This window comes from Aplidium turbinatum, chromosome 6, assembly GCF_918807975.1.
Source record: "Aplidium turbinatum chromosome 6, kaAplTurb1.1, whole genome shotgun sequence".
Taxonomy (NCBI): domain Eukaryota; kingdom Metazoa; phylum Chordata; class Ascidiacea; order Aplousobranchia; family Polyclinidae; genus Aplidium; species Aplidium turbinatum.
In genome coordinates this window covers 17,999,982-18,022,137 of record NC_137477.1, presented here as the reverse complement: position 1 = coordinate 18,022,137, position 22,156 = coordinate 17,999,982, and the positions used below count along the sequence as shown (strand labels likewise).

At 39.7% G+C, this 22,156-nt stretch overlaps 1 protein-coding gene and 1 pseudogene across 1 annotated transcript; both read left to right on the top strand.

Annotated features, from left to right (window-relative positions):
* Positions 1 to 15,224: 15,224 nt before the first annotated feature.
* Positions 15,225 to 19,284, top strand: LOC145772215 (endoplasmic reticulum-Golgi intermediate compartment protein 3 pseudogene; annotated as a pseudogene).
* Positions 16,238 to 21,327, top strand: LOC145772216 (ADP-ribosylation factor-like protein 2-binding protein). Its single transcript, XM_082584066.1, has 2 exons — positions 16,238 to 16,332; positions 19,316 to 21,327. Exon 2 carries the CDS (start codon positions 19,334 to 19,336, stop codon positions 19,823 to 19,825), a length of 492 nt encoding a protein of 163 aa, XP_082440192.1. The 5' UTR covers positions 16,238 to 16,332; positions 19,316 to 19,333; the 3' UTR covers positions 19,826 to 21,327.
* Positions 21,328 to 22,156: the final 829 nt, after the last annotated feature.

Genomic DNA, 22,156 nt, shown 5'->3' with positions numbered 1-22,156 from the left:
TATCTGAGAAAAGTTAGAACAGACAAACGTTACTTCCAGTCTTCGAAATTAGCATATTTTTACTTTTGCAAAAACATTGTCGAGGCCAAACGACAAAAGTTGAAATTGCCTCGGCAATTGCATGTGAACGTTTATTACGAAAAAATTGTACCAAAACATGTAAAGCGAGAAGCGAAAAATATACTAGAGTAGTCTATCACGACCGCACTGTTTGATTTCTTGTGATGTAATAATACCAAAACTAGCGATAAAGCGAGCAACGCGATACGCACGCTGAACTTACAGTAATTCAAGTTATATAACTCATGGGGGAAAAGTAAGTTAATTTTGGGTTGATTCAATGTTCGAGGCAACACAAATCGATTTAATTTTCCCGGCGGGTTATATTGCGTAACAACAGTACCCAATAAGAAATTTACGTTTGTTTTACATTAATTCGACATCTAGTGACGTTGAATCATCATAAAATAACGTTAATTGCTCAACCAGGTACTGGTAACAAATTAATAGCTCCCCGCGAAAAGATTGCCTCGATTTACGTTTACACTAACATAATTTCGGCACAATTGGGGGGTGCAACCTAGTTCGTACCTTGAACAGTTCGTACCCCCAGTTCGTACCCTGAAAAGATCGAAAGAAAAAATAGAAAAAAGCCGAAGTCGCTGATCGCAGTTTAATAGCACAAAGCCGAAGTCGCTGATTGGAGTTTCCCCAAACAATTTGAAACAAACTGGAGGGTTAGGTTTAGCGGAAACTGCGGAAAAATGTTTGCGGAAATTGCGATCAGCGAGGGTTAGGGTTAGAGCATAGATTACTCTATAGTTAGAGTTTGGGTTAGCGGAAACTGCGGAAAAATGTTTGCGGAAACTGCGATCAGCGAGGGTTAGAGCATAGATTACTCTAGTCTATAGTTAGGGTTAGCGGAAACTGCGGAAAAATGTTTGCGAAAACTGCGATCAGCGAGGGTTAGGGTTAGAGCATAGATTACTCTAGTAAAGGTTAGCGGAAACAGCCGAAAAATGTTTACGGAAACTGCGATCAGCGAGGGTTAGGGTTAGAACATAGATTACTCTATAGTTAGGGTTAGCGGAAACTGCGGGAAAATGTTGGCGAAAACTGCGATCAGCGAAGGTTAGGGTTAGAGCATAGATTGCTTTATAGTTAGGGTTAGCGGAAACTGCGGAAAAATGTTTGCGGAAACTGCGATCAGCGAGGGTTAGGGTTAGAGCATAGATTACTCTATGGTTAGGGTTAGCAGAAACTGCGGAAAAATGTTTGCGGAAACTACGATGAGCGAGGGTTAGCGTTAGGGTAAGGGTTAGCGGAAACTGCGATCAGCGACTTCCGCTTTTTTAATTTTTTCTCTCGATCTTTTCAGGGTACGAACTGGGGGTACGAACTGTTCAGAGTACGAACTAGGTTGCATCCACAATTGGGATACTGCGAGCAACACAAAGTCGCGAGACGCGATAAGGAGTAGATGCTTAGACTAATTTGACGTCTACTATCGTTGAATTAATGCAAATAGGGTGATATTTTTATAAAAGATTCAATTCTCCCAGCTGGGCACGTGTCTAAGCGCCGGCGAAGTAGGAAGTAACCCAAATAAAACATAGTAAGAGTCCAGCAATAGTAAGAGTCTGGTGTAGTCCAAAAAAATTACTTTTTTTTGTAATCTTTTGGTCCTTACAAGCGCTCCTGTGGCCTCAGCATTTCCATTGCCAACGCTAATGCGCCATTCACGCATCTGCGTCGGCGAGTGCCGATTGCCCACGCTAATTTCGAACGGTACCTCTAAATACCCATTGTCAGGCATTGTCGGGCATTGTCGGGCATTGTCAGGCATTGTCAGGCATTGTCAGCTTTTTCGGGGGTTGTGGAGCATTTTGGGGGGTTGTGGAGCATTTCTAGGGGTTGTCATGCATTTTCAGGGGCTGTCAGGCATTGTAGAGTAGCTACCTTCAGGCATTGTTGGGAATTTCCAGGCATTGTCAAGGATTGCCAGACATTGTCGATCATTATCAGTGGTTGACGGGTTTGTTGGGCATTAGAGAACATTTTCAGGCATTGTCGAACATTTTCAGGGGTTGTCGAGCATTTTCAGGGGTTGTCAGGCATTGTAGAGTAGCTATTTTCAGGCATTGTCTATAATTTAAAGGCATTGTCTAGGATTTCTAGGCATTGTCGATCATTATCAGTGATGGACAGGTTTGGTACCGGTAGTCATTATAGAACATTTTCAGGCATTGTCGAACATTTTCAGGGGTAGTCAAGCATTTTCAGGGGTTGTCAGGCACTGTAGAGTTGATAATTTCCAGGCATTGTCTAGGATTTCCAGGCATTGTCGATCATTATCATTGGTTGACAGGTTTGTTAGTCATTGTATAACATTTTCAGGCACTGTCGAACATTTTCAGGGGTAGTCGAGCATTTTAGGGGTTGTCAGGCATTGTAGAGTAGCTGCTTTCAGGCATTGTTGATAATTTCCAGGCATTGTCTAGGATTTCCAGGCATTGTCGATCATTATCAGTGTTTGACAGGTTTGTTAGTCATTATAGAACATTTTTAGGCATTGTCGAACATTTTCAGGGGTTGTCGAGCATTTTCAGGGGTTGTCAGCCATTGTAGAGTAGCTACTTTCAGGCATTGTCGATAACTTCCAGGCATTGTCTAAGATTTCTAGGCATTGTCGATCATTATCAGTGGTTGATGGGTTTGTTAGGCATCATAGAACATTTTCAGGCATTGTCGAACATTTTCAGGGGTTGTTGAGCATTTTCAGGGGTTATCAGGCATTGTAGAGTAGCTACTTTCAGGCATTGTTGATAATTTCCAGGCATTGTCTAGGATTTCCAGGCATTGTCTATCATTATCAGTGATTGACAGGCTTGTTAGGCATTGTCGAACATTTTCAGGGATTGTCGAACATATTCAGGGGTTGTCAAGCATTTTCAGGGGTTGTCAGGCATTGCAGAGTAGCTACTTTCAGGCATTGTCTATAATTTAAAGGCATTGTCTAGGATTTCCAGGCATTGTCGATCATTATATCAGTGGTTGATAGATTTTTTAGTTATTATAGAACATTTTCAGGCATTGTCGAACATTTTCAGGGGTTGTGGAGCATTTGCAGGGGTTGTCAGGCATTGTAGAGTAGCTACTTTCAGGCATTGTTGGGAATTACCAGGCTTTGTCTATAGGCCTAATTTCCGGGCCTTGTCTAGGATTTCCAGACATTGTCGATCATTATCAGTGGTTGACAGGATTGTTACTCATTATAGAACATTTTCAGGCATTGTCGAACATTTTCAGGGGTTGTCGAGCATTTTCAGGTGTTGTCAGCCATTGTAGAGTAGCTACTTTCAGGCATTATCGATAATTTCCAGGCATTGTCCATCATTATCGGTGATTGACAGGCTTGTTAGGCTTTGTCGAACGTTTTCAGGGATTGTCGAACATTTTCAGGGGTTGTTGAGCATTTTCAGGGGTTGTCAGGCATTGTAGAGTAGCTACTTTCAGGCATTGTTGATACTTTCCAGGCATTGTCTAGGATTTCCAGGCATTGTCGATCATTATCAGTGGTTGACAGGTTTGTTAGTCATTTTATAACAATTTCAGACATTGTTGAACATATTCAGGGGTTGTCAAAGCATTTTGAGGGGTTGTCAGCCATTGTAGAGTAGCTACTTTCAGGCATTATCGGTAATTTCAAGGCATTGTCTAGGATTTCCAGGCATTGTCGATCATTATCAATGGTTGACAGGCTTGTTAGGCATTGTCGAACATTTTCAGGGATTGTCGAACATTTTCAGGGGTTGTCAGGCATTTGCAGGGGTTGTTAGGCTTGGTAGAGTAGGCCTAGCTACTTTCAGGCATTGTCCATAATTTCCAGGCATTGTCTAGGATTTCCAGGCATTGTCGATCATTATCAGTGGTTGACGGGTTTGTTAGGCATCATAGAATATTTTCAGGCATTTTCGAACATTTTCAGGGGTCGTCGAGCATTTTCAGGGGTTGTCAGGCATTCTAGAGTAGCTACTTTCAGGCATTGTAGTGTAAATGCCTGAAAGTAGCTATTCTCTACAATGGCTGACAACCCCTGAAAATGCTTGACAACCCCTGAAAATGTTCGACAATGCCTGAAAATGTTCGATAATGACTAAAAAATCTGTCAACCACTGATAATGATCGACAATGCCTGGAAATCCTAGACAATGCCTGAAAGCAGCTACTCTACAATGCCTGACAACCCCTAGAAATGCTCGACAACCCCTGAAAATGCTCCACAACCCCCCAAAAAGCCGACAATGCACGACAATAGCTGACAATGCCCGACAATGCCTGACAATGGGAATTTAGACGTACCCCCTGAGAACCCCTGACACTTGAAAATGCTCGACAACCCTTGAATATGTTCGACAATGCTTGAAAATTTCCGACAATGCATAATAAGCCTGTCAACCATTGATAATGATCGACAATGCCTGGAAATCCTAGACAATGCCTTGAAATTACCGATAATGCCTGAAAGTAGCTACTCTACAATGGCTGACAACCCCTGATAATGCTCGACAACCCCTGAAAATAAATGTTCGACAATGCCTGAAAATGTTCCATAATGACTACCAAACCTGTCAACCACCGACAATGCCTGGAAATCCTAGACAGTGCCTGGAAATTATCGACAATGCTTGAAAGTAGCTACTCTACAATGGCTGACAACCCCTGAAAATACTCGACAACCCCTAAAAATGTTCGACAATGCCTGAAAATGTTCTATAATGCCTAACAAACCCGTCAACCACTGATAATGATCGACAATGCCTGGAAATCCTAGACAATGCCTGGAAATTATCGACAATGCCTGAAAGTAGCTACTCTACAATGGCTGACAACCCCTGAAAATGCTCGACAACCCCTGAAAATGTTCGACAATGCCTGAAAATGTTCTCTAATGCCCAACAAACCCGTCAACCACTGATAATGATCGACAATGCCTGGCAATCCTTGACAATGCCTGGAAATTCCCAACAATGCCTGAAGGTAACTACTCTACAATGCCTGACAACCCCTGAATATGCTCGACAACCCCTAGAAATGCTCCACAACCCCCCGAAAAGCCGACAATGCCCGACAATGCCTGACAATGCCCGACAATGCCCGACAATGCCTGACAATGCCTGACAATGCCCGACAATGCCCGACAATGCCTGACAATGCCTGACAATGCCTGACAATGCCTGACAATGGGTATTTAGAGGTACCCATTTCGAAGAATGACTTCTGTATTTGCGTTATCACATATAATAAGACATTGGATCAACGTTTAAACACTAAGTCTACGTCTTGTATTTCCAATTGACAAAAAATCGTACAGTGGCGCAAGAAGCTTCTTTGCAATCACTGAAATCGATTTGAGCGTGTACATATTTTTTCTGACATTTTGACCGAATTGACTATATTTTTTTCGGACATTTTGCTAAAAAATCGGTCAATGACCGATAAATGACCGAAAAAAAAACCCATTGAGATAAAAAGCAATAAACTAATATTAAATTTGTTAGTGTTTTGACTTCATGTTATGAAACAATGACTAAACGTCACAACACAATTCCTTTATTTTACAATTTGAATTAAAAAAGCATTTTATCAGTAATAGTAACTAATAATGTCATTTTTGCCCGATAAATGGCACATCTCCCCTACTGGATACGTCCCTACAAAGCCTAAAATATACTTGAAGTGAAAAATGAAGAAATCGTTTGAATCATCATTTATATTCACTACGGTATTCATAAATAAATAAAAGTTCTATCTCCCTCTCTCTCCCTCATAATGTGCCTTCAGCTAGCCATTGAAATCCGGTGTAATGGCCATCTGGACTTGGAAAATTGTTTCGGATTCGCCAAACAATGCATGACGGCAGCACAATCTGATTGTTGCTTCCGAGAGCATCACCTTGTAGTACCGTATCCACTCCAATACATGCCTGTAGGCAACTAACCGATATACTGCCTGCCAGTGGCGGCTCGTGGTCTCAAAACATGGGGGGGCTGCATCAACCAGTATCCTAATATAAATAATTATAAACCTGTACCGGACTGAGTTATAAATGCACTGAGTTAGGGTTAGTAACACAGTAACATGTTCTTTTAATTGGCTGTCGTTTAATGTTTTTATCATTTAAAGTAAACTTTTGATAATGGCTTGAATTTGGTCAAGTTTAGGTGGCCACCAGATGAAGCTAGTACTATTATGGGACTTGGTATTAACTTAGTTGATTAGATCTCTGCTTGTGCTTTCCAACGATAGCAAATTTGTTAAAATTTAACAACAAATGAATAAATGGGAGACAATTTCCTTCAGGTGTTTTTCAGTACATTTCCACTCCGTACTTCCTCCTTTATAACAGTCCATTCCAACCTGTGTGACGTACAATGACGTCTTCATCCTGTTGAGTTGACCAACAGGGCGAATTGTGAAAGAGCACCAATAATTACAGTAATTGGCTTTACTTCTCATCAAAACTAGTCTGTCTCAGTGACTTCTCAAAACACAAATCAAGTAAAGTAACCTACGATCCCTTCACCTAATCACCGATAGCTTCCACACGCTTACCCTAAAGATTTACGAGAACCAAAGTTGGAATCCCTGACCAGGGTCTGTTCTATTTGCAGTCCCGACAGCGCTTGTTCAGTGATGCTAGAAAACTTTTTTCTGAAAAACCTACGTCATAAAAAGAGAACAAGCAACACCGGACCTGCAAAATTTGCAGACCCAGAGTTGCCAATTAATTTTTGTAATACAAATTTGTTTTTTTTATTACAAAAAAAAATTAATTTTAAGAGTTTTTTAATTCTTCAAGCAAAATAAATTAAAAAAAGCATGGCAAAACTATCTATATGTAATATAATTCACACATGCACAAAAATGTTGGGGGGGGGGCTGCAGTCCCGCAGTCCCTTATGACGAGCCGCCACTGCTGCCTGCAGTGCCGGATTAACCATTAGGCAAAGTAGGCACGTGCCTACAGGCCAGTCAAAAATTCAGGCCACTTTAAAATCAGCAGAGATTTAGTCATGTTTTCAAAATAATTATTTTCTAAACTGATTAAACTAAAAAGATTAAACAAAAAAGATTCGAAAGAGAAGGTATTTGGGTTTTGTGGCCGTGCTAACTACTGATATATAACCTACTGCTACCGTACTACATAATTTTTCATTCAGGCATGTTTTAAACCTTTTAAGGTTTTGCCACCTTTCCCGTTCGTTAACGTGCTGGTAGGTTTATATCGATTTTTGTAGTTAGTATCTTTTTCGTCCCGGACGCGTTAATGACGAAAAATAAAATGATTGAATGATTGATTGATATGTATTTATCTTGACAGCTCTGTTTTGGCAGATGAATTAAAGGTTGCAAAAATTGTTAAAAAAGTACGAATTGAAACATGTTGCCACTTCCTTTTTGATATTTTTAAAAATTCTCATTTCCGTTGGGTGACGCAACGAAACAAACGTGGCTTTGTGTTGTGTAAAGAAATTAGAAATAACTTTTAATCAGATTCAGAATGATGATCAGTGGATCAGATCAGATTGAGTACTTGGACGTAGGTAGTGCAAGATTGAGTCTCGGGTGTATTTACTGTATAGCAGGTCCTTACGATATCTGTATTGCAAGCGATCTACTCCGTAAGATTGACCTCCAAAAACTAATTAACACGTTTTCCATCGCAAAAATGTTATTTAGTTAGGCATATGACCAAGTTTTTGCGCGGTATCCTGTGTTATAGTTGCAAACACGATCTTTGTGACAATGATTTGGCAACACTGACAATTCTAACTTTTTATTTGCAACCTTGATTTTTGGGCCACTTATAAAATGTGCCTACAGGCCAGCAGACCCTTAATCCGGCACTGACTGCCTGCAAGGAAATAAAATCACTTCTTTTAGTGTGCATTCTTTAGCGTTTAGGGTATTTTTAGCTTAATGTAGCATCCTTACTCGTTTGATAAGTCTCCGTTTTCTCCTTTCGGTTTATCAGTTTTTTTCCAGTTCTTTTTGCTCCTCATAAAAAAAGTCTTCAGAACTGCAGGATATAAGTGTGCCTCAAAATCGGTCAAATTTGTAACACAACTAGATGTGTCTTTTGTCCATCCCGACTGGAAAATACCCTTACTTTTCAAAAGAGAAGGTATTTTCCAATCGGAAGTTTTTCTGTAAAAGTATTTTCTTTTCGGAATCTTTTCTGTAGCCTATAGATATTTTCCAGTCTGAATATTAGCCGTCTAGATATTTTCTGTGTGAATTTTTTCCCGTAATTAGGCTATTTTTAACGAATAGCCTACCCTTTCCAGTAGACTTATCAAAACATTATCGCCGACTCTTGTATTTAAAATCGAAATGTAGGCTATTGGACCAGGAGGAGGCATACTTTGACATAAATGTTCAGTTCAAATAACAAACAATGTGACGGAAAAGCCTTCCAGACTGTTGTAGTATTTGCAATAATATGCTGGAAGCACTGCTTGTTGCAATCAGCGCGAGGAATGTCCGATTCTCCAGAAGCTACATTCTTGCGCTGACTGCAACGTGTTTATGTTAAGTTTAATCAGTTCGACTTATGCACTGGTAGAGAGCACACATGTAGTTCTTTTCCCTCAGTTTTCACAAATGCAAGGTATCAAACAATATCAAGCATGGCGCTGCGAACAGGATAACGATCCTTTTAAAAAATAAGGTGAAATGGCTTACACGTTGAGAAAAAGCGACGTCCCTAGGCTAGACCTGGAAGTTGACAGAGGCGCTTCTTTCAACGCTTGGGAAGAAGAATGGAACGCTTATGTAGCAGTGTCTGGGTTAGCCGCCAAAGATAATCTTACAGTTTACAATGTACTAAGACTTTCGTTCTCAAGAGAAACCGCCAACGTCGTTAGCAACTTGGGGTTGAGAGAAGACGAAGAGAAAAACCCTAGACGTATCATAGAAGCATTGAAAGCCTATGTGAAGGGGTCTATAAACGAAACTGTGGAGCGCAGAAATTTAAAAAAACGCCTGCAGGGACCGCAAGAGTCTTTCGATGACTATTTAGTATCGTTACGTGACTTAGTGAAAACCTGTAATTACTGCAATGAAGAATGCGCAAACAAAGCCTTGAGGGATCAAATCGTGGAAGGAACTCACGCTGAAGAGACCGTCGAAGAGTTGTTGAGAGAAAAGCCATTAACATTGGACAGATGCGTAGTAATTTGTCGAGCTCGCGAATCTGCCCGTCGGCAAAGAGCAGATCTTACAGTAGATCGAGTAAACCACGCTTCGGCCTACAAGCGGAACAAAAGAAATTTAACTCAGACGGCTAAAGGGACAACGGCGAGTAAAGAAAGCTTAACTTGTAGCATGTGTGGCCGCCCGTGGCATAAAACTTTAAAAGACTGTCCAGCTCGCAATAAAACCTGCTATAAGTGCCGCAAACTTAACCATTTCTCGGCTCAATGTAAGAACCACATGGCAAGATCTGGTAATAAATTGCAGTTACTAAGCACTAATAAGGCAGATAAAGCTCTAAAATTGATGACGTTTCAAGAAACGACACGTTCACTACGTGGAATCGGTAGCGCACCACGAGTAAATTTGGAAGTTAGGTCCCCTAATAGATCGGCAAAAATCACCGTGCTGCCGGACTCAGGAGCGGATATCTCGGCCGCCGATGAAACGACCTTACGTTTGCTCGGAGAAGACGTACGGAACATGGGCCGTGCCACAGCGCCAAGAACTATATACACAGTCGATGGATCAACATTGAAGGAGATTGGCCAGCTCAAAGTACAGCTGACGCTGGGTGAGGTAACTACTGAAGACATTTTACACATTTTTCCTTCTATTCCAGGCGGCATGTTAATCTCGTGGAGAACAGCTAAAACTTTACGAATTCTCCCATCGTTTTATCCTAAGCAGATTAATAATGTATCAAGGAAAGCAACGACGAGCGCTACACTGGAAGACTTGGTCGAAGAATTTCCAACCGCCTTTGATGAAAAGATCCGGGTAATGAAAGGAGAAGAATTTCGCATCGACTTAATGGATCAAGCGCAACCATTTTGTGTGAGTACCCCTAGGGTGGTGCCTTATGCTTATAGAGATAAATTAAAAGAAGAGTTAGAGCTTTTGGAATCTCAAGGCATTATAAAGGCCGTGACGGAACCTGCAGAATAGTGTGCACCTATCGTGGTCGCACCAAAAAAGAATTCGGATAATATTAGATTGTGCGTTGATTTCTCCAAGCTAAATAAATTTGTGCGACGTGAACGTTATACATCTTCCTCGCCGGCTGAAGCTGTAGCCGACATTGATGCAGAACAAGCACGTTTTTCACAACATTTGATGCTTTAAAGGGTTACTACCAGTGTCCTTTAGAAAACAATAGCCAACTGCTAACGACCTTCATCACTCCATTTGGCCGGTACAAATTTCTACGTGCCCCACTTGGTATTTGCTCAATCTCTGAACATTACAATCGAAGAATGGATGAAGCTTTCTCTGGATTAGACAACTGTCGAAAGGTAGTAGATGACGTTATTATATTTGACTCTAACGTAACCGATCACATCAATAGAGTAAGAAAATTTCTTCAAAGATGTGCAGAACGAGGGATCTCTCTTCATAAAGAAAAGTTTAAATTTTGTCAACAACGTATTAAGTTTGCTGGATTCGAACTATCCCAGGAAGGCTATAAAATTGATAGCTCCTTGTGTAATGCACTTAGTGACTTTCCAATACCTGCTAACGTCACTGACTTACGTTCGTTTTTTGGTCTCGCTAACCAGTTGTCTAGCAACAGCAAAACTGTAAGCAAGTACTTATTGCCTTTAAGACCTCTGCTTAGCAGTAAAAACGAATTTATCTGGACTCCGGAATTTACTGAAAGTTTTAAACAAGCGAGAAAAGCGTTGTCTGAAATCCCTCTTCTTGCTTTTTATGACGTTAACAAACCAACGCGATTGCAGACTGACAGCTCGAACAGTGGTCTAGGCTTTTTACTTCAACAATGCAGTGACAGCAACTGGCGTACGGTTCAAGCCGGATTGCGCTTTCTGACGGATACAGAAACTAGGTATGCCACAGTCGAAAAAGAAATGCTGGGTGTCACCTGGGCGATAAAAAAATGCCACAAATTTCTTGCAGGCAGGTCACAGCGGTAAACCATAATCTCTTCGTGGGAAAATTGTAACATAAGATTCCCGAATCCGTTCGTCTGTATGTAATGACAGAAAAAGAAACACTCCTTTGAAACGTCTATTCAAAATTGTATTTCTGTAAAATTAGCCACCAGGCTGTCGAAAATGGAATGCAACGCCGTACACCACTAAAACTTGTCACTACAGAACAGATTACTTGGATAAAGACGGATATTTTCGTCCAGCTGGCAAGCACTAAGCAAACAGTTAAATGTGCGACTAACTCTCAAGCAACCATTTCACGAATGACCAGAATAGATATCAATATCTCAAACTCACGTACGCAGTACTGTGACGTAATAGTGAAAGACATTGTCACGCAATTCAAACAGGTGTTCAAAGGCGGTGATGCAATGTTTCATGTTTAAACAGGTTTGACACAAGTCTTACGAACGATGGTGCAATTTTGGCTCATTTTCTAGCAACTTCCATGACGTGAGATGCCAGCTAGGTTAAGTAGACCATAACGGTTTTTATATGACGTTTGATTTGGCGAACCATTGTCGGGAACAAAGCGGCCCCTAGTTATGACAGTCTGACATGGCATAACTAAAAAAGAATTAACGACAATTGTGAGCCAATGAATAAAAACACATAATACACAAATAGTTTGAATCACTCACGTTTAAGTTAATACGCAAATACAAAGGGCATGCAAAGAATGAACAACAATAAGAATATACACGACGATACATGAAATTGGTACCATAGGTAGTAGGTACACGCAAAAATGACGCTATATACAATGGTTGCGATAATAACCGACTGTTCTGGGCTCAGACAAGTGTCGGCCACCGCAGACAAAACCAGGCTCAAACCGTAACACTTAGGTGTTCTTTACGGGGGCGAGGCATGAAATATCCCTCAACACGTAGTCTACTTTCACTTTCCCCGTACTCTCATCATAGTTGCAGACGGCAACTTTAGCTCTACGAACCACAGGCTTCCCTTTCCTAATTTGTGGAACTACCTCATGCACCCTCCCAAGTTGATACTTCCCACGTTTACCAATGTCTTGAAGAGAACCCACCACTACAAGTTGACCAGGCTCCAAATTGTCGGCCATTTTTAACCATTTTTTCCGGCCCTGAAGACCTGGCAAGTAAAAATCGATCCATTTGCTCCAAAACTGCTGAGAAAGTGACAAATTGAACCGATAATCCCTTCTTAATTGGTCACGATCATGTGGTTGCCCAACAGCACAGTATGGGTCTAAATATGGGGTCAAAAGTGAGGCAGGGGTGATGACAGTAAAATCCCTAGGGTCGTCACTCAAAGGTACCAAAGGGCGTTCGTTCACGATCCGAACGGCACTGCCTGTGTACGTAAGCAGTTCAATAAAATTGGGCTTACGAATTGAAGAGTCCAAAATGTGAAAAAAGTACTTTGTCATATCGGCCATGAAACCAAATCTGCCAAGCCGCAATCTAGCCAAGAGATCTGCCAGAGAGTTTAACAAATCAAGACGCGAAAACATTACCTCATTAACACAAGTTCCTCGAAATTCAGACTTGCCATCGTAAACAATACGCTTTTTTAATTGTGACGTCACAAAGTATGGTAAATACCATTCAAATCCCTTTACATTTTCTGCTTCACCAGCACGCTCAATATAGCCATTAGATTTAAGATCCTTCTTGGTGTCAGTAAGGAAATCACAAAGTTCAGGTTGTTTTAAAGCCTTCTTCCTTAAAGCAGCAGCTCTATCTGACTGTTTTACAGATTGGCCGTCAATATATTTCATGAGGTATAACACTACGTCTATTGTAGTCATCAAAGCTTTACGTGATTATTTTACTCGTACTGCAATACCAGATGTTATTTGGTCTGACAACGGACCCCAATTCAAGTCTGAGAAATTCTCCAAATTTCTTCATAAATGGGGCGTGCGGCATCGTACTTCTACTCCAACCTATCCGCAATCTAATGGGAAAGTTGAAGCAACCGTAAAGAGCATGAAAAAGTTAATTCGTCGTTCATGGACGCATCGCTACCTTGACGAAGATCAACTAGCAAAAGCTTTGATGCAGTATCGAAATACGCCATGCAGGAAGGACGGATTGTCACCTGCTCAGAAACTGTACGGACGACCGACTCAAGACACCCTTCCAGTAGGCCTACATCATCGAGCTTTCTCTCATAAATGGAAGAGCGAGATGCAACAAGCTGAAACGCGAAAAGAAATGTCCGTTGAAGACACCAAAGCCTACTACGACAATCGTGCTCATCATCTTCCTGAATTCCCGATCGGAACTCACGTCGCAGTACAAAATTCGAACACCGGACTGTGGGACATTTATGGGAAAATAGTCGCTGTGGACGACTACCGAAAATACACTGTTAAAACCGCTAGCGGCCGATTGTTAATTAGAAACCGCAGATTCATTCGACGGAGAGTATCTGCGTCTATCCCCTGGCCCATCGAGCAGCCGGACAATGTCAGACCTTCCGCTAGTGTCAACGTAGGCTTGCCTGCTCGACCGCGCAGACAGGTTAAGAGACCGAATCGACTTATTGAAGATCCGAGTTGGCCTTAACCTGCCTGGTGGAATGTATTAATTTTGGTGTTGTATTTTGTAGTGTCATTGAACTTAAGGGGGAGGTGTTGTAGTATTTGCAATAATATGCTGGAAGCACTGCTTGTTGCAATCAGCGCGAGGAATGTCCGATTCTCCAGAAGCTACATTCTTGCGCTGACTGCAACGTGTTTATGTTAAGTTTAATCAGTTCGACTTATGCACTGGTAGAGAGCACACGTGTAGTTCTTTTCCCTCAGTTTTCACAAATAAAAGGTATCAAACAATATCAAACACAGACGGCATAACACACTGAAAAAAACGGGGACTTGTTGCACTCAGGGATATTTATTACCGTACTAGGTACGTTAAATGCGTTATAAATATCCCTGCTTACATTTTTATATTCGAATCTCACAGTTGCAAACTGAGCATATGGCAGTTGAGCAAGTGACAACTGAGCTAGCAACATTTCAGCAAGTGGCTGAAATTGGCAAATGATAAAACTGACCAAGGTACTATTGAGCAAGCCGATATTTCAAAGCTTGGCATGTCACAAGTCAGCAAAATGACTATTACAAGCGATGACCAAACAAGTCGGAACTGAGCATGTATTGTATAGGCTATAAATATAATCTGCTGACTTGGCAATAGTTGAAGTGCAGGCTACTTACTGAGTTGTTGCACGCCATGTGATCTGACGATCTTTACATAAAGTCTTCAAATAATCGATGCGCGCAACAACAACGCAGACAACTCTCTCTGACGTCATGCGCTTCTTTGCACTGGCGTCGCGTCAGCACCCTGGAATACACTTGATTTCTACAATCAAGCGTCTTGCTTAGAAATCTAGGGAATTAAATTTAGGGATTGTAAGCACTGAATTTTTATAAGAATGCCTAATCGCATTCTGGCTAGTGCTTCATACACACATAGATTTTCCGTTATGCTACATTGTATGGTTGTGTTTAGCGATTGCAACGCTCAGAGTGGCGCTTTTCCATCCAAGACTAGTCTCCTTTTTAAGTAACTACCGGTACCACCATGATTTCTAACTCAATTTTTCTGTGTTGTTCTCACTTACTCAAGAAGAACTCTTACTTTTTTAAAGTCAAGTTGGCAATGTAGGACGACATAGTGTTGCGTTAATTTCTGGAGGTGAGACTGTCGGTCGTTCCGGTGTTGTTCGTTTGCTGCTGTTGTTGCCTGGATTCTGTCGTTCAACGTCAAGCTTGCTATGTTGGAATGAATCAACAAACGAATCAATACCGAAGATCATCGTGTCCTCATCACTTCTCACCATCACTATGCCCGGAAGTGTTGTCGTCCCATTGACGACTGTGTATGAGCGGCACGCTAGCAAGCAACGTGCCGCTACAATGGACATCTGGCAACACTTAGTTCGAAGTGTTGCCTGGCGCCTTCTGCAATTTCTTTCAAAACAAACTTTCCTATAGTAATTCAGGGAAGGCATTCCTGGTTCGTGTGTCACTGTGTGTGATATTGTCGTATGTTTCATTTTCATTGTGCTTGCGTTATTCCTGATTTGAACTAGCATGAAGGGTGGATGGGAAACATTCACAAGGAAGCTAAGAAGATTTGATGCTTATCCAAAGACGTTGGAAGATTTCAGAATAAAAACGTTTTCTGGAGCAGCTGTAACTTTAATATCAGGATGTTTCATGATTCTGTTATTATTGTCAGAAATTAATTATTACTGGAGTGTTGAGGTTATCCCTGATTTATTTGTTGACATGTCACAAGGAGATAAATTAAAAATAAATATAAACATCACAGTGCCACGCTTGCCATGTGGTTTGATTAGTTTGGATGCAATTGATGTATCTGGACAACGACAGATAAATGTTGATCATACCTTACTTAAGCAACGGTTAAACAATGATGGTAGTTTTGTTGATGAAAAAGCAGAGTTGATTGATAACTTAGGGACTGGCAATAAAACTAAAAACACAACAAAGTTGGATCTTAATCGCTGTGAAAGCTGCTTTGGTGCAGAATCGACACAAGTAACATGTTGTAATTCATGTTCAGATATAAAGGAAGCATACAGAAAAAAGGGCTGGGCTTTTCCTGCAGATGCATATGAGAGCATGCCCCAGTGTAAACGTGAAGGACCCAGCAAAAAACTTGATTATAAAGTTGGAAAAGAAGGTTGTATGTTGTATGGTTATCTGAAAGTAAATAAAGTTGCTGGCGATTTTCATATTTCTCCTGGAAGTAGCTTTGAGCTTGGCCATAAGCATGTGCATGACATTGCAGGATTTGAAGATAAGTCACTTATCAATGTTTCACATACTATTAATCATTTGTCATTTGGTGAAGATAAATATCCAGGACAAATTCACCCACTTGATGGCCTCAAAGTTATTGCTCCACATACAGACAGTTCTTACAACTATTATATCAAAATAGTTCCAACATCTTATGTCGATTTACAGGGGAAAAAATTGACTACAAATCAATTTTCTGTTACACGCCATCAAAGTATTCCGAGTTTATCTGACGATGATGCTCCCCCACGAGGAGTTTCTGGAGTGTTTGTATCGTATGAGTTATCTCCAATGATGGTAAAATATACTGAAAAAAGTAGATCATTTCTACATTTTTTAACATCGGTTTGTGCAATTATTGGTGGTGTCTTTACTGTAGCAGGAATTCTGGACTCTTTCATTTATCATGGCACCACAGCTTTGCAAAAAAAGATGGAACTTGGGAAATTAACGTGAAAACAATTGACTTTGTTTATTTGTGATCTTTCTTGACGCAACATTTGCTTAGTGTTTATACTGTAGTTTAGATTACAAAACATTGGAAAGCCAAAGTGATACTAAACATATTGTATGTACAGTGATAGTAAACATATCGTGGTTGAAGTATTGAACAAAGTGCTGAATAAGTAATTCTGATGTAATTTTATATTGCATGTTTTACAGATATTGATTGACTTGTTAATCAAAAGTTGTTATAAAGAATAGGCTAGCCACTGTATTGAATCAAGGGCACATTGAAATCATGTCTAAAAACCCTGTAGCAATGTCAAAAAATGTCAGTTTTGTAGATCAAAACATTATGTTTTTTATAATATCTAGTATGTTTTTAAATATCTTTTGAAAACAGTGACAACACAGAGTTTAGCATAATTTGTGATTGAACATGAACTGAATATTTGAACTTTATGATTTTGAATGCACAACACAAGTTTTAGTGAAAAGTTTTTGTGTGTGTATTGATAATGAAAACTTGTGAACAACATGGTCCAGTCGGTGCTGGAACAAAAGAATGTTTATCTCTAACCCTAAGATACTTCTTGGCTTTAATTATATCAATCATTGCAGTGTAGCATTCTAAGCTTCTGCTTCCAGTGCTGGCTTTTTGTCTTATCCAGGTTTATGGCTTGGCATATTTCTGGCTTTGTAGTTTAATAAATCTATTTGGTTGTTTGTAATTTTTAAGTATCATTTGTAGTAGATATTACAAATAGCAGTATGAGGAGGCTTATTCAGCATTTAAATTTTAAAAAAATTGTCAACTTTAAAACCGAAAACTGCACTATTACACGAGGATCGAAGTTCAATCAACTTTGCTTTCCTGATTCTTTTATGGTAGAAAATCAAATAGGGATTGTGAGATTTTTCAAATATATATAGTAAGATCACTCTAATATACAATATGTCATTATCTGTAAACTGTATTTTTTTGTTAATTAGTGGTTAACTCGGAATGGTTCAAATCAATGCCTGCAATGCATTTCTTTTTACTATAAAACTAAACTTAATTAATTATATGGTTTATTGTATTCATATACTTTTGCTTAACTATAATATGATACATCTTTATGAATTTAGTCAAAATGTCGTTTTAAACAAAAGTTGTTAAACAGCCCCATTTTAAGACAACTTATTTGTGAGTTTGTGTTGAAATTCTGCAACTCAAAACTTTTACCATCCTGTGCCACTGCCAACTCACAACTATGAAACGATTATGAAAACCTTTTTTGTATAATTGCTAGAGCAGTGGTTCTCAAACGGTGTGCCCGGGCGCACTGGTGCGCCCCAGAGGTTATCTAGGTGTGCCCAACAGCATTCCTAAAAAAAGTATTCTAATAAGAAAAACAAAAAGAATAGTTACCATATTAGATCAATTTTCTTATCTGCTCCTTCCATTTAACATCATTATTACGATAATTTCAGGCATGGTTGCAGACATTCGGTAAAACTTGTATTTGTTGCTCACAATAGCAATTGTCTATTGTTGCTCACAATAGCAATTGTCTATGTGTGTTTTTTGCTGTTGGAGTAGATTCAGACTGTAATTGTAAAGCAGAAAGAAATTGCTAGTTGCTGAGTTAGTGTTCATCGAAAAGGTGGTAGAGATGTTAATAGTAGTGTACTGTAGGTAGTCATTAATGAAGTATAGTAGTAAATAACTGTAATGCGGATTTTATAGTTAAGAATAAATTTCGTTGATGTAAATATCTTTTTTTTTAGAAAAATTTACTCTTACATATTGACTTAATTATGACATTTTAGTGCATTTTTATATAAAGTGTGCCCAGAATTATTTGTAGTATGGTAAGTGCGCTTAGACTGTAAAAAGTTTGAGAACCACTGTGCTAGAGGAACAATGACAATGTGTTTGTGATCATATATTGCAATTGCTCAGCTGCTAACTGTAGCATAATACAGAATATATTGTGCACACTGCACATGTGTATAGATTATGAAACATTGTTTGTTGATGTTGATCTTTAAATATTTTGTGCAATAGAGCAAAGCACTAAAAGTATTTTGTTGAAGCAACGTCTGTGCATTACCTTTACAACTGCCTAGTCTAAAAATGCCTAGCCTGTTCTACACAAGGCCAGACTACAAATGGTTTTGTGTGCTTTGCCATCTGATGTTTTACTCAATGTTTACCCTGGTCTGTCATTGCATGTTTTAACATGTTTTTGTTTGATTTAAGTGTTCCTGACAATGTATTCTATACTATATTATATATGTGTACAAACTAGCCATGAAAAGAAACTAGGAAATTGTTTATATGTGCTGTGTCTAACTACTAGTAGCAACAGCCAAGTTGTTATTGTTTCGTAACAATCTTACTTCTACTACTGTACAATCAATCACTTTGGTTACTATTTAAAATATTGCACAATTGATGCGTCGTTTCTTCGTTTGCAATCATTTGGTTAACCGCATGAGCTATTCGAACTAAGTGTTGAAAATATGAACATAACTGGTTACCGTACTGGAGCCGGGAGCAAGTACATCCTGAACTGACGATCGTACCGAGATCGAGAGAATAAGACATTAAGTCAATCGTGGCAACCCAGGCAAACACTTTATCTTGTGCATTCCCTCATCAGACCAGGTACGGATCTGACCAGATCTGGTGAAGGAATGTACCAGATAGGGTGGTTGTCTGAAAATCATCACAATGTAGAAATGAAGCAATTTTGTATGATTTGGATGCTTACAGAAAAAATACTTTTGTTAAATCATTAAAACTATTTTGTAACAACTCATCAATTTTCTTATTTCTTTCTTTTAGATTTTTGAGTGAAATTAAATGGCATCGTTTAAATTCTCAAACGATGCCGAAATGCTTGCAAAGGGCAAAGGAAACAAACGTCAACAGAAGTTTGATAAAATCATCGGTGCGATTGAAGAAATCATGATAAGTGATGAATTTCAAGTGACGCAGCAAGCTTTTATGGAAAAGTATTATCACGAGTTCGAGGACACAGAAGAAAACAAGTTTATTTACACTGATATTTTTGAAGAGTACGGCAAGATTATGGAAAAGTTTCTAGTTGAAGGATTAAAGCAAAGGATTCCGGAATTTTCCATGAACAAGTTTGCATCATCTTTGCAAGCGCACAAGGACGAAATGACGGACGATATTTTCGACATGATCGCTACTTTTACTGATTTCCTCGCCTTTAAAGAAATGTTTATTGACTACAGAGCCGAAAAAGAAGGAAGAAACGTTAACTTATTTGACTCCGTTGTCGTCCATTCGGTCGCCCCAAACAATGTATCCGCTGCCTCGACTAATTAAAACATTCTGTACATCTGCTGCTTTTTTCTAAGTTTTAGCAAAGTCTTACACATTTTTGCTTTTGGTTAGTGCTACAATCGCATGGAGTCACGTGACAAGCAGTGTTGCGCTGTTTGATATGAGGTTCGTCTTGGTAGTTACTGTATTTTCAAACTTTGCACCTAAGCGATAGCTATTAGAGATCTTTTGTTTTTACGTCAAAATTTCTTTTCTGTTTTGTTTCAAAGAACGCCTCAAGCAAACATTTTCGTAATAATAGGCCTACACTCCATGAAGTAGGCTACTTTATTGATGCTTTGAGTGAAAGGAAATTCGTGCTTCTACCTTTTTCTAGGCCCCTGCTATGCTTGGCATATCTTATTTTTCGTTGTCATAATCAGAAATAAACTGAACTTGAAAATTGTTTTGTGGATGGATGAAAGAAGACCACCGCCGTGACAACTCACATCATATTGTTATATTAAATTGCTTTTTCGTGACTTATATGGCCATCGACCAGAAACAAATTTGTGCCTTATTTCTTCTTTAGCACGTGTTTATTTTTTACTTCGGTTATTGTAATTTTATCGAAGATGAATATTTCGTCCATTGTGTCATTTATTCTACGGATGCTGTCTGTTCAATTCATATATCTTTTATAACTACTTATTCGTTCCATTAGGCTATGATGTTTGCTACAGCTACTGACCGCTAAAAACTGCGTACCGTATTGTTTTTCATCGTATTGTAATTTAAAGTAAATGCAATTTTTAACTTATGTTGTGCAACTATGGATTTGCTTGTTCCAAGCATTCACCACTTCTATTGCTCTTTCAAGCTTTCTATAATTTGTCATAGATTTGTTCACAAAGAACTCGCTATATTTACCAGGTGCCTTATGTAAAATGGTATATGCTTTTTTTTGTTCGTCAGACCACTCGGTATGCGACAACTCAGCAAGTACGTTTCAGTTACTACCCAAGTCAGCAAATGAAATTTTCATCTAGTATCGAACTCGCTTGGCCATCGCTTGCTGAACTGAATTTGCTGACTTGTTACATGCCAAGTATCGGCTTGGTCATGTTTTACTTGCTTAGGTTCATTTACTAATTTTAGCCACTTCCTGAATTGTTGCTATCTCAGTTGTCACTTGCTCAACTTCAATGTGCTGAGTTCGCAACTGCTGAAGCTTAGGAGACTCCTTTTGTTTTGTCAGGAAACAAAGCCACAAAAAATTATAACTCGATAGCGCTTCATAGGTTTTGTTGTGAGCAAAACAATTATTGATATATCTTTTTTGTTGAATAAAAATGCTCAACGTTTTGACGTCTTTTGGTCTAATTCAAAAGTTGTGGTGCTTAGGTGTGAAGACTTTTAAATAACTTAGTCTACTTGTCATTGTTGGGGCAGGCAGGGCCGTTGAGAGGATCTTTTGGGTCCGGTGTCAATGAGATCCTTTGGCCCCAAATCAAGACAATTATAACGCACTGTATCCAAAGACCACGCTGTGTTTGGTCTTTATGCTTGCAACGAAAATACATGGCTTTTGTATTTGTAGATCTTTCTGAAATAAAACGTTTTTCAACAATTTTTTATTTTTTTGTGTTACCATTAATTAAAAAACCTTTTTTGATTTGAATGATTCTGATTGGTCAAAATTTTTGATGACGTGATTGGCTGGCAACGCCGCATCCAAGGTCTACTGTTTTGCGTGCAAACACAGGAAACAAATCGCGTAGGCTACCGAAACAGCGAACAATTTTGTGCTAAGGGAGTTTTTACGCCCTTAAAATGGTGGCTTCTTGTATGGCTCCCGGTTGTACTAACCGGGGAATCGTCAAAGGGGTATCCTTTCATCGTTTACCTCTGAATAATGACGACAAGCTGAAGAAATGGATCTCGGCGATGAAACTCAAAGACCCACCTGTAGCCTAACCAAGCACTGCCGTGTGTGCAGCAATCATTTTCTGGCCAACGATTACCAACGTGATCTACAGGCAGAGCTACAAGGGACCAAGTCCAGACACCTGCTCATCCCTGAAGCTGTATGTTCCTTCTGTCTTTGATTTTTCAAGATATGTGAAAGCCACTGTCAATGCAGTAGGCTAGCCTACCCACAAAACTCGATCGACCTAGGTACAGGCAGTGGCGTAGCCAGAGAAAAATTTGGGGGGGGGGCAAATATTTAATGAATTGAAGAGAACGACAAAATGTTTGATTTAAGACATCGCCACCTGATGTGCAGTGGCGCATCCTGGTGGGTTAAGCAAGGGAAGCAATAAAGCTGGTGGGGGTTAGAGCGTGCCGAAGGCACGCGTATTCTAGGGGGGGTCCGGGGGCATGCTCCCCCGG

Excerpts from the sequence above, each read along its gene's own strand:
- LOC145772216 (XM_082584066.1), top strand. The coding sequence starts at position 19,334 with ATGGCATCGTTTAAATTCTCAAACGATGCCGAAATGCTTGCAAAGGGC.